The sequence below is a fragment of the Mirounga angustirostris genome, unplaced genomic scaffold, assembly GCF_029215605.1.
Source record: "Mirounga angustirostris isolate CCGP_5_RB_7025 unplaced genomic scaffold, mMirAng1.0.hap1 SCAF_4, whole genome shotgun sequence".
In the NCBI taxonomy this organism is placed as follows: domain Eukaryota; kingdom Metazoa; phylum Chordata; class Mammalia; order Carnivora; family Phocidae; genus Mirounga; species Mirounga angustirostris.
In genome coordinates this window covers 155,292,601-155,304,060 of record NW_026991712.1, presented here as the reverse complement: position 1 = coordinate 155,304,060, position 11,460 = coordinate 155,292,601, and the positions used below count along the sequence as shown (strand labels likewise).

The 11,460-nt window shown below is 53.8% G+C and overlaps 2 protein-coding genes and 4 non-coding genes across 6 annotated transcripts; 5 read left to right on the top strand and 1 right to left on the bottom strand.

Moving 5' to 3' along the window:
* The first annotated feature begins 27 nt into the window (after positions 1 to 27).
* Positions 28 to 2,818, top strand: RPS8 (ribosomal protein S8). The gene is made up of 6 exons (XM_045897846.3): positions 28 to 176; positions 576 to 682; positions 1,140 to 1,239; positions 1,642 to 1,817; positions 2,056 to 2,185; positions 2,655 to 2,818. The coding sequence occupies exons 1-6, from the start codon at positions 173 to 175 to the stop codon at positions 2,762 to 2,764; spliced, it is 627 nt and encodes a 208-aa protein (XP_045753802.1). The 5' UTR covers positions 28 to 172; the 3' UTR covers positions 2,765 to 2,818.
* Positions 409 to 488, top strand: LOC123860704 (small nucleolar RNA SNORD55/SNORD39). Its single transcript, XR_006794819.1, has one exon. It is a non-coding gene; the product is annotated as a small nucleolar RNA SNORD55/SNORD39 (small nucleolar RNA).
* On the top strand, positions 957 to 1,060 carry LOC123860710 (small nucleolar RNA SNORD46). The gene has a single exon (XR_006794826.1). It is a non-coding gene; the product is annotated as a small nucleolar RNA SNORD46 (small nucleolar RNA).
* On the top strand, positions 1,882 to 1,951 carry LOC123860709 (small nucleolar RNA SNORD38). The gene has a single exon (XR_006794825.1). It is a non-coding gene; the product is annotated as a small nucleolar RNA SNORD38 (small nucleolar RNA).
* Positions 2,468 to 2,536, top strand: LOC123860708 (small nucleolar RNA SNORD38). Its single transcript, XR_006794824.1, has one exon. It is a non-coding gene; the product is annotated as a small nucleolar RNA SNORD38 (small nucleolar RNA).
* A 3,030-nt stretch (positions 2,819 to 5,848) lies between the features above and the next one.
* Positions 5,849 to 9,223, bottom strand: BEST4 (bestrophin 4). The gene is made up of 9 exons (XM_045897847.3): positions 9,072 to 9,223; positions 8,889 to 8,983; positions 8,082 to 8,315; positions 7,746 to 7,900; positions 7,221 to 7,298; positions 6,743 to 6,940; positions 6,543 to 6,623; positions 6,284 to 6,438; positions 5,849 to 6,122 (listed from the first exon to the last, which is right to left on the bottom strand). The coding sequence occupies exons 1-9, from the start codon at positions 9,221 to 9,223 to the stop codon at positions 5,849 to 5,851; spliced, it is 1,422 nt and encodes a 473-aa protein (XP_045753803.1).
* Positions 9,224 to 11,460: the final 2,237 nt, after the last annotated feature.

Here is an 11,460-nt window from a genome sequence, read left to right as displayed (position 1 = left end):
GCGCGGACACCCCTCTCGCGGCCGGAAGCTCGGAGAAACATAAGCTACGTCGCGCTCCGACTCCAGGCTCCTCTCCGCGGCGCCCGGAAAACACGTAAAGGGGCGGGACAGCGTTTTACAAACCGGACCGTGAGGCTTTGCGTTTTCTCTTTCGCAGCCAGCGCCGAGGGAGATGGGTGAGTGTCGCTCTGCGTTGGGACCGGGGAGGGGGCATGAGCTCGATCCAGGGCCATCCTGCCTCGCAGCCAAGTCAGGAGTGCCGGCGCCCCGACCCCTGGCACGGAGCAGCCACGAGGAGGGTGGTGCTCGGGTTCTGGCCGCCGAGGCTCGCTCCGGTGGCTGCGGGGGCTGGGTGCTGCGGGCGCCGCCAACATGGCTGCCGCGGGAAAGTGCCTGGGCCGGGCCGCATGTGGAGGATGACACCGTGGTAATGCTGCAGACTGCCGAGTGCGCAGTGGGGAAGCCAACCTTGGAGAGCTGAGCGTGCGGCCCGCCCGTTGCGGGGGTCTGGGGCTCGCGAGGTGCCTGCCCGAGCCCCCGCGGCTGAAGCTTTCGCGCTCTGCTTCCACATGCAGGCATCTCTCGGGACAACTGGCACAAGCGCCGCAAGACCGGGGGCAAGAGAAAGCCCTACCACAAGAAGCGGAAGTATGAGCTGGGACGCCCCGCTGCCAACACTAAGGTGCGTGCGGGGCCCTCGTCTCCAGCGTGGTCTGGCCGCTGCGGGTGGTGGTGTAGGGCTCTGATTCGTCCAGGGGCCTGGGCGGCCTCCTCACCTTTACGCGTTGGTTAAGACTAAAGAGGTTGAATGGAGACCGATGTTACGTATTAGGACTTCAAGGGCGCCTGGAGGGAGTGGGCTCCTCGGATGATAGTCAGAAACGCGGTATTTTTTGTTGTTGTTGCATAGAGACTTAATTTTCAGTGTTTGGAATCAGATTTTTCCTCTTGGAGGTAACTGGAGTGATGAAAAAGTATCCTTAGGGGTGGTTGTGGCCGTCTTGGCCACCTGTGTGCCACTTGCCAATGCTAGGACTTGTCATAGTTACACTGACTGTGTTGCCTCCGTCCAGCCTAGGTTCCCTACCTTCTCTTGTCTTGCTCTCCTGGATAACCTAGTTCCTGTCTGTCTCTTCCAGATTGGCCCCCGCCGCATACACACAGTCCGAGTCCGGGGAGGCAATAAGAAGTACCGTGCCTTGAGGCTAGACGTGGGGAATTTCTCCTGGGGCTCTGAGTGTGAGTGAGGCCCTCCAGGAGTGGGTGGGAACTCCACACCTAAAATTTTCTAAGCTTCAGTAAGTGCTTTTAACAGGAAGTCCATGGCCTCCATCAAGATACTGAAGTTTCTCTTTGAAAGCTGTTAAGGTTGTGGTAGCTGGAGAATTCTCTCCATTCTGTTTTGTCTCAACTCCTATAGCTTCAGGGATTGGGACTGAATCTAGACACTGTGTGGTTGCCAGTTAATCTCTGGAAAGGTGGCTTTGTGGAAGATGAGCTGACACCCCATAGCTGGGTAACAGACTAGAGTTCCCTTGCTGTTTCTTAGGCACTTTGGGGGGAAGATATGGTGGTAGGGGACAACAAGGCCATTTGGCTTCTGGTCTGTAAGACTTGATTCTGAAATTCTCCCGTGAGCAGGTTGTACGCGAAAAACAAGGATTATTGATGTTGTCTACAACGCATCCAACAACGAACTGGTCCGCACCAAGACCCTGGTGAAGAACTGTATCGTGCTCATTGACAGTACACCGTACCGACAGTGGTACGAATCCCACTATGCACTGCCCCTGGGCCGCAAGAAGGGGGCCAAGCTGGTGCGTGTTTTGGGGGAGCCAACTTCCCTGTGGGGGTGAGGGGAGACCAGCCTCATTCCAGCCTTCTTGTGATGAAAACTGTGTCCAGTTCTGCTACTGAAGGGAAAGAGATGAAAGCCTTTAGTGCTGAGGAAGGCAGCAGGGATTGGGATGTACAGGGCCCAAGCCTGTGGGGACATTCCTTCCCTGAGCCAGGGCCTGGGGAGCCCCAGCTAACCCATCTATCTCCTTTATTCAGACGCCCGAGGAGGAAGAGATTTTAAACAAAAAACGATCAAAGAAAATTCAGAAGAAATATGATGAAAGGAAAAAGAATGCCAAAATCAGCAGTCTTCTGGAGGAGCAATTCCAGCAGGGCAAGCTTCTTGGTAAGATGGCTGTTGCATTGGGGGGTTGGGTCACAAGGTACAGTGTGCCCTCTGCATTTTATTCTCGCCCCTTGTTCTTTTAACTGCCTGCCAGCTGTGTGGTAGCCCGTTCACTAGGAGAGTCGATGACCGCATACAAGCACAACTCAGAACGTGTGGTCATCCCATTAGCCTGAAGCTGAAATGGGAAATAGTGGGCAGGAGTCCGTAGGCCTCAGCTTGGCCTCTGCCTCTAACTTCCAGAAGTATTTTGAGAAGTCTCTGTGTGGGCTGAGGGGGCTGTCTCGGTGATGAAAACTTTGTCCAGTTCTGCTGCTGACTTAGAGTGACGATAAAGTGTATCTGAGGAGACACTGGGCTTCAAGCCTGCCCCCAGGGTACCTGAACCAACATGGACTCCTTAAGGAGACACCTAGGTTTGGGTAGGGCCCCACTCTTACTTTGCTAATGAATGCATACTATCCTGCAGCGTGCATCGCTTCAAGACCAGGCCAGTGTGGCCGAGCAGATGGCTACGTGCTAGAGGGCAAGGAGCTAGAGTTCTATCTGAGGAAAATCAAAGCCCGGAAAGGCAAATAAATCTTCCTCCTATCTTCGGTCATGTAATAAAGGTGTTTATTGTCCTGTCCTGTGTTCACGTGTGAATATCCAGTTGCTCGGCACGCTCTCGCTGAAGGCCAGTCCTAGACGTGGGCTGTGCCTTTATATAGCTGAGGGAACATTTCTCACCCCAAAGGCTAGTGTTCAGTGGGAACCAGGGACATGGCATGCAGGGCAAGCATAGACTGTATGAGGGAGTTATCCCAGCACTGGGCCCCCAATATTACTGGGGTATTGATTGGAACCTGAAGCCATGCTGCCCCTGTGAACTTGGCTCTTTGAGAGATCCTGTACCCTTTTCCTGTGTGAACTTTGGTTTTAAGGTTTTAGCTTGAAGTTTTCAGCCTGGGTTCATGGATCGCCTAGAAACCCTGAAATTGGGTTCCAAATTTTTTTGGTATAGTTGATAGCAAGTTGTACACATTGACATATCCTGTCAGCTTTTGGATGTCCTTTTGAAGTTAATTTTCTCTTCAACCCTAATCCCTTCCCCCCTCACTACTCAAGTGTGCGAGATAACCAGTGATTTCTGCATTGCTAAATCTGCAAGGGTCAGGTCTTTGTCTTCAGCTTGGCTACATTGTCTGCTCTTGGTATGAAATGTAGTTTGTGCTGCATTTTTTTTAACTTTAACCCAAACCTGCTTAACATCTGCACTTGGATATCATATTTGGACTCAAAGGTGAACATGTGAAAAACTGATAACATTCCTCAGCTTTCCCTTTTCAAATAGTTTCTCAGCTATTTGATTATAGCAAATTGTTGCCTTTATACAGCTGCTTAAATCAAAATCTTGGGTCATTTTGCCCTTACACTCTAGCATCTAAAGTCCCCAGATCTTGTTGGTTCAACCTTTAACACCACCTCTACCTCCTGACCACTCTTTTGCACATAGCACTGAAGGCTTCTGTTGTCCCCAACAGTCCTAGCAATAGTGATCAATGGGGTTTTGACGAGACAGCTTCCCATCTCAGAAGCCTTACCAAACACCCAAACACTATGGAACTCAACGTGACCTGGTCCCTTTTTCTACAGTGCTAATCATCCTGGCCTTACTGAGCACATGTTCGCTTGCTAGTTCATTTGTTGGAAACATTTTCCTTCACATACCCACGTGGCTTACTCTTCAGGTCTTAGATCTTAGTGAGTTCCTCCCTGATAATTTTAAATTATAGTCCCTTCTGTGCTGTTAATCTTTTGCACCAGCTTTTTTTCCTTATCCCTTAGTTGGGCATAAGTTTTGCTCATTTTCCTTTTTGTCCAGTTAGAATAGAACTCCAGGGGAACAGGTATGTTTCCTGCTCTGTTTCCAGTACCTGGAAGTGCATGGCAACATACCAAGCACTCAAATGTGCTAAATTAATTTAAAAAAGAAAAAAAACTTAAGATTTTATCCAAGTTAAAGTTGGAAAGTATAAGCATAACTTAAGAGCCAAAGAAATGAAGATCCAATTGGTTCATTAGCTTAAATGGCAGAGTTGTGTGAATAGACAATAGGGAAAGATGAACTAGGAGATGACCCCCCCCCCCCCTTTGAGTACAAAAACTTCAGGACATACAAAAAGCAACCCAGCCTTCTAAAACCTTACCATTGGCTCTGGGAGGCCTGTACCATACTTTTCCTTCCATCCAGTGGTTCTCTTACTGTAGCATCATAATTTTAGGTGTTTACAGTATGGGTCAGGATTAGCAAAGCCACACTAGACACTTCGCCTTTATTTCCTAATTTGAGCTCTACAAGATTCTATCTCCCCTTCACGTCTTCCTCTAATCTGTGACTAGAACCAGTGTGTACCAGTGTGTTTAGAGTCTTGGATTCATACACTGTTCATTCCCGAAGCCTTCAGCTGACCATTCTTGCCCTGAAGCAAGGCTAACTCCCCTTAACGCTATGAAAAACCTCAAACACCTACATGAATGGCTATCTTGGGGTGCTTTTGTCTCTAAAGACTTTGAGATCTAGGCTTAGGTATCCTGTAACCCATGGTTGCCCAGCAGGAAAGTAGCAAAGCCAGCCTCAGATGTCAGAGGCTGCACTCAACCTCGACTACACCCTTGTTTCTTCCCTCTGAGTCCTGTCATCCATCCCATCCTTTGATCTTAAGATTTCGTTTTGGCAGTCACCAATTTCCTTAGTGGAGGCTGAACTTGGAGAGTGGAGCTCAGTTCAGTCAGCACGATCTATGCTCCATGAGGCTGGTTCCCCCCCAACACTGCAGGCCCACCATAGAGCTGAACTCGCAGCTTTCACCCCATAAATCGTGCTTTCTCCTGTTCAGCTGGTGGGAGCAGAGAAGGGTGAGGCACTCCAGAGTCCAAACATCCACCCAAGGTCTAGGCTGGGTGGTGTACAACTGCCTTCACATCTGAGTTCGATCAGCCTCCAGGACAGATTCCCAAGCTTTTACCGTATTATCTTTATCCCACTTCACAGCATGCCAATTTAAACAACTGTAATTGCACAAGTAATAAACGATTATACTCTCATTGTAAAGAAAAAGTTGAATATTTTACAGGTAAAGCAAAAGTTCCCCAGCACACACTCTGATCCCTTTTCAGAGTAAGATTATCAGGATAAGGTATATCTTTTTATAAAGGACTCAAATTGTGATGCCTGGACCAGCAGCAGCACCATCACCTGGGAACTTACTAAAAATGAAAATTCCTGAGTACCATCCCAGATCTAATGAATCAGAAGCGCTGGGAGTGACACTCGCAATTATTCTGAACAGGTCCTTTAGTGCCACTGATGCTCCCGCAGGTTTGAGAACATGCCCAGCAACCTATTGCTCAGGAAATTAACAATGCATCTGGGTTCTTGTTCTCTAGGCCCCGCCCATGTATCCCAGCCTCACTTTCCCCAAGCAAGCCATCCTACCTTCTCCCGCCAAAATGGGCACATTCCCAGCCTCGACGCTGGCCCCGCCATCTTCCCCGTTCAAGGTCCGTCCCTAAATTCTCCGGCTCAGGACACAGCAAGCGCTCTAATAGTGCCGGAGGTCAGCAGGGGGTTGGGAAAGTGAGCTGAGGCGGGCAGGACGGCCTGGGCCCGGCAGTCTCTGATCAGGGCTCCCGGGCCTCGTCCTCTGACCCCACCGACGCCTCCTCGATGCGGTCCGTGGCCTCGGGGTCGCCACTCTCCTCCGCTCGGAAGCGCAGCACATGCGGGGTCCGGGGGGCTCCTCGGGCGCGGCCGAAGGTCCTGAGGCTGATGGCCGGGGAGGGTGCTCCCGCGGCCAGGAAGCGGCCGAGCAGCGGTGTCTGCGCGGCGGGCAGCGGCCGAGCGGGCCCTGGGGACGCCTCCACCTGCACGCTCTGCTCGGGGTCGTCGCTCACGCTGCGGGCGGGAGAGCGGGCTGAGCGAGCCTGGCGCGGGGCCACCCCAGGACTGGCTTTCCCGAGAGGGCGGGGAGCAGAGGCGACCGAGTCATTGGCGCCCCCAGAGGGGTGGTGAGGACCTGGGGTCAAGCCCTGCCTCCACCAGCGCAGGCAGCTCACCGAAGGTTGAAGGTGGAGCCCAGGAAGGAAGGCCGCAGAGCGTCGGCGGCCGTGGCCACCGTGTAGGGCGGCTGCGCGGAGTCTTCATCCCAGTACAGGTCCTTCTCGGCGGGAGGCAGGTTCTGGTACATGTCGTCCACGGATAACAGAGACACCTGGGGCAGGCAGCAAGCCACAGGATCCCTCTGTCCTCTCCACAGCCAGGCCCAGCGCTGGCAAGGAGGAAAGCACAAGGCACTGCCCCCAGACCCCTGCCCACCTGCAAGTTGCGGTCTATGAGCTGGTTGGTCTCAAAGTCGTCATCATCCTCACCAAAGGGGTTGATAATCTGTTCGGCCACCTACAGGTTGTAAGAGTGTTTTCTGGGCTCAGAGCCCCATTCTCTGTCCCCAAAGGTGAGGTGGGCCCTGGGCCCACATCTCTACCGAGCAAGCTGGTATGACCGGCCTATGTGCCCACCTTGAGCCAGCCAGCATAGAAGAAGAACTGCAGCAGAGTAGTGAGAGGCACATACATGTCCAGGTCCCCCAGGGTGGACGCCGCCTCCTGGCCCGGCTCTAAAGGCTCCCGAGGTCTGGCCCGCCCTGCCTCGGGCTCCACGAACTGGCGGCCAACCAGGGAGAGGGCAAAGAAGGAATATACCGCTATGGTCACCACCTGGAGAAGGAAGCCTGGCTGAGTAAGACAGGGAGAAATGCCCTCCCTGACCCCGAGGGCCAGTGAGGGAATCTGACAAGGAAGTAAAACGTGTGGCAGCATCAGAGGGGATGGGGGCGTCTCAGGGGAGTCCGGAGATGCTTTGAGGATGAGCCCTTGGTTGTTCAGTGTCTCTCTGGATTGCACTGCCCCAGGGCAGGTACCATCTCTAGTTCTCCGTTTCACATGCAGCACAGGACATGCAGTAGGCAGTGGGACGGGAGAGGGGAGAGGCAGTTACTTGGGTGTAGACAAGAGGGATGCTGATCCAGTCATAGTGGAATAGCATGCTGCACTTGGCCCGGTACTTGTTCAGCTCCTGGGGGAAAAGCAGGAAGAGGATGTCAGTGGAGGAGAGGAGGGAAGAATGGGGAAAGAACAGGGGAGCCCAACACAAACTCGGCCTAGAGGCCCATCCCGCTGTCTGGGGTGTTAACGTGAGGGGGTGGCGTCACGGGAAGCAGCCTAGCAAAGTAGCTTCAAGCACAGACTGTGGAACCAGCCTGAGTCCCAGCTCCCCTGGCTAGCTGTGTGACTTGGGCAAGTTTCTTTTCCACTCTGTGCCTCAGGTTTTTGCCTGTGAAAGAGGGATGGTAATGATGTCCCAAGGGCTGTTGTGCGGGCCAACTGAGTTCATGTATGGACAGTGCTTCCAGCTGTGTGCTGTACACAGTTGTTGGCACCATCCAAGTGCTAAGTACTAAAATTATTATTCCAGTTTGCAGAGCCAGGGAGGTCAGACAGGCCTGGTCTGGAGCCGACTCACTTCCAGGAGCAGGCAGAGAGCAATGTCATCACGGATCCGCCCATCCCTCCGGGCCTGGGCTGCCAGGTTGGTAAACCAGACGCAGGGGATCCAGTACTTGTTGAAATCGGATTTCAGGCTCTCGAACTTTTTCCTCTCTTCCTGGGACATGAAACCTGAGGAGATACAGTGAGTGGGGGCGCAGACACCTCCGCTGCCGCTAGGACGTGCCCCCCGGGGGTCAGACCTCCCCTCCCAGGAGGCCCACGCTGGGGTCCTGGCCCCGGGGGCCGCCCCCGGGCTCCCCAGCGTGGCGCCTGCATTGGCCTGGCCGAGCCCAGGGGCGCCTGTCCGCACCTGCGTCCACCACGTGCTCCATGGTGGGGAAGCGCTTGAGCACGCGGGTGCTGACCGAGCGCAGCACCAGCACGGACGCCAGGTTGGCATAGCGGATGAGGGTGCGGCGCAGCAGGCGGCCACGCTGGTCTACGCCGTGCACGCTGGCCGAGATGACGCACATCAGCTGGTCTGGCAGCGGGATGCTTGTATACTGGGCCCACCAGCGGTTCACCACCAGGGTCACGTAGAAACCTGATCGGCCGCCATGGAAGCGGAGACGGGAAGGGAAGATGGGGGGCCTGGGAGTCAGCATGCGCTGCCCGCCAGCCGGAGCACCCGGTCCAGGCCAGGCTGAACCAAAGCAGGGAGAAGGACACCTTTGGCTTCCGTGCCCTGCCTTGCTGTCAGGGGGAACGCCTCTTCCTAAAGCCTCTGCCTTGCTAAGCCAGGCTTGGAGGATGGAGGAGTGCAAACCTCCTCCTGCAGAGAAGTGGTCAAGTAATGGCTAATTCTGAGCCCTGCTTCCCAGGAAGGTGGAAAGGGGGTGTCACCTCTCTCCAGCTCCTCTCCAGGACACAGAGTGGGATTTTGAAGCCAGCAGGTGTCTTGTCCCTTGGTGGAGTGAGGGTCCAACAAGTGACAGGCAGGGTCTAGCCGTCTGGAAATCCTGGATCCCGGACGCAAGTCCCATGCCTGCTGAGCCTGCTCTGGTTGACCTGTAGGCTGTGCTGCTGGGGTAACTTTGACCCTCGGAGCTATCACCTCAACCCAAAGGTCAGGGAAGATGGTCAGAAGGATACCAGGGAGAATTAGAGGGAGCCTTACCCAGTACAAAGGATAAGGGGATGAGATCTGCAGAACGATTACAGTATCGGGCCACCTGAGCATACACATGCCTCTGCTCCTGGGTCAGCAGGAGCCTGGGGAAGGTCAGTTGTAAGCCTGGGTTAGAGGGAAGCGGGCAGCCGAGCCCCCCGCCCCAGGCCAGCCCTGAGACCTCACCCTCACCGGTAGATGATGCTGAGCAGAGCATACAGGGCAACGAAGAGGAGGAATTCTTTGTAGAGGAGCTTGTAGATGCTTCCCCTCCAGCGGAGAAGCAAGCTGGAGAAGCCTCCAAAGCGAGCCTCTGCCACTTTGAGGGTGTATGAAACCGTCATGGTGCTGGGGTCCTGGGCGGGAGGTCACATGAGCTGCTCCCAGAGCTGTCCCTCTTTCCCAGCAAATCTTCTCCGTAGCTTGCCTTCTCACCAAGCCTAGTTCCCAGGCACCCTCCCTTCAACTCTAGTCACGCACACCCAGCCTTCACCCTGTGTCCGTAGACAAGGGGAAGAAGCTTCAGAGCAGACAAAGCACCCCCCCACCCCCTCCAGAACTCAGTGGTACATGGGTCAAGCCAGGATGGGATGGGCCTAGGGGAGCTGAGATCTATCAGCTCTCATGCAAGAGCCTTCCCCGAGATCCTCTTCCACTCGCAGGGCCAGAGGGAACCAGATCACAACTCCTGAGGACAGAAGATCCAACTCTAGCCCAAACCCACAACTATGCTACCCGCTGGGGTCTTGCTGACAGCTGCTCTCCCAAGGCCCCCGGTCCTGCCACCTCCCAGTGACGCCGGCCTACCTGTTCTGGGCAGTGGCCTGTGCTGAGGAAGCAGAACTGGGCTAGCCCACACACTGCATGCACTTAAATATCTGCTGGGCCCATAAAGCTGAGCTGGCCCGAGGTTGTCATTGATGGATTGAGGCTGTCACCCAGCTTCCCCTGGTCCTGGGAACTAGATGTGTCTCCCTACCCCTGCAGGGCTGGGCTGGTCTTTGGCTGGCAGAAGTGCCATCTACACTGACCCTACAACTCACACAGATGACATCATGTCCTTGAAACCAGGTTGACCGGGATTAGTGTCCCACGCTCCAGGTGAGAAGACAGACGCATGATGATAAATTGTTATAATCCTAACGGCTACTGATCACAGAGCACTGACTGAGGACACCGTGCCAAAGGCACTGCTATGGAATCCTCATCTCGACCCCACGGGGCAGGAAACATCCCCATTTACAGATGAGGCTCAAGAGGTAAATGACCTTGTTCAAGGTCATCGGAGGCAGGATTCAAAGCCTGAGTTGATGGACTTGGTGGAGCTTGTAAATAAAACAGCCAGTTATTTTACCAGCAAAATGGGCTTATTCAAAAACAGGAATTGCAATTCAGAATCTGCGGATACGCAAGCTACAGCAAACCCTAGGCAAGTCCAGAGAACAAAGGAGGGGAATGTTATTATATAGAGAAAAAAAAGGGAAGCTGAGTGGGGGCTACTTTGAGCAAAAGACCACTGGAGGTTGGTGATGTTTTCTCATTGGCTGAGTTGTGACAACTACTCATTGGCTGGACTCTTGCTCTACAAGGAAAAAGTCTTTCTCCCTCTTGCAGGGGGTAGTAACGTAGGTCCTTTCCAGTTGGAAAATGCAAGGTATGCTTCTTCCTGTTGAGGTCTGCAACTGGGGGGAGTTCTCACACACTACCAATTTTAAATGAGGTTTCCTTTGTTCAGTTTCACAACTCCAAAGGCTGGAAGTGGCCCAACTGAGCTGGACCTTGCTGGTGATGGGAGCAGCGGTGGGAGCATCTCAGGAGGCCCTGAGTACCCTACTGAAAAGCTCAGAGCGTCCTCAGGGAAGCTTTCCATGATCTTCCCCCTGCTCCCTCCCTGAAGCCCTCCAGGTTTCCTCTCTTACAGCAGCAAATCGCACTGGGCAGTGACCTGTCTGCGGGGCTCATCTCCCCTCCAGCCCGTGCGGCTCTTGAGGACAGGATTCTATGTAACTCATCTCAGTAGAGCTGGGGAGGACTTGAGCCCAGGCAAGCTTTGCTTTGCTTTTCCTTTCTTTTCTTTCTTTTTAGTTTTTTCCCTTTTCACCTGAAAGACATCTGGCCCTCCTTTCCTTTTTTTTCTGAGAAACTTCCTGGATGAACAAGGTCTGGAAAACTACTCATGGCCAGAAGAGTCATGTTCTCTTTCCGGGCCCCAGGTGAGCCAGGTGAGATGTCAATATGAGGAAAGGAATGTGCGTGTGTGTGTGCGTGCACGCGCATGTGTCTCAGAGATCTGGAAGACCCAGGACCTCTCTCCTGGGGAGGGTGAGATACAGCTCTGGGGCCTCAGCCATTATGGCCATGCAACCCATCCCAAGCTCTGATCTGTGGCTTTTCTAGAGCATTCTGGGCTGCATACCACTTAAAGAGTCTTGTACCTGGGGGACCAGGCCTGGGATTGGAGGAGCTCAGGCCCTGAGATCCTGGGAGCTTCCTTGAGGACAACCCAGGCTACTGCATTTCAATCGTCGCCCCCCATCTGCTTCTGTGGCCCTCACCCTCCTGCCTGTTACCAACACTCTGG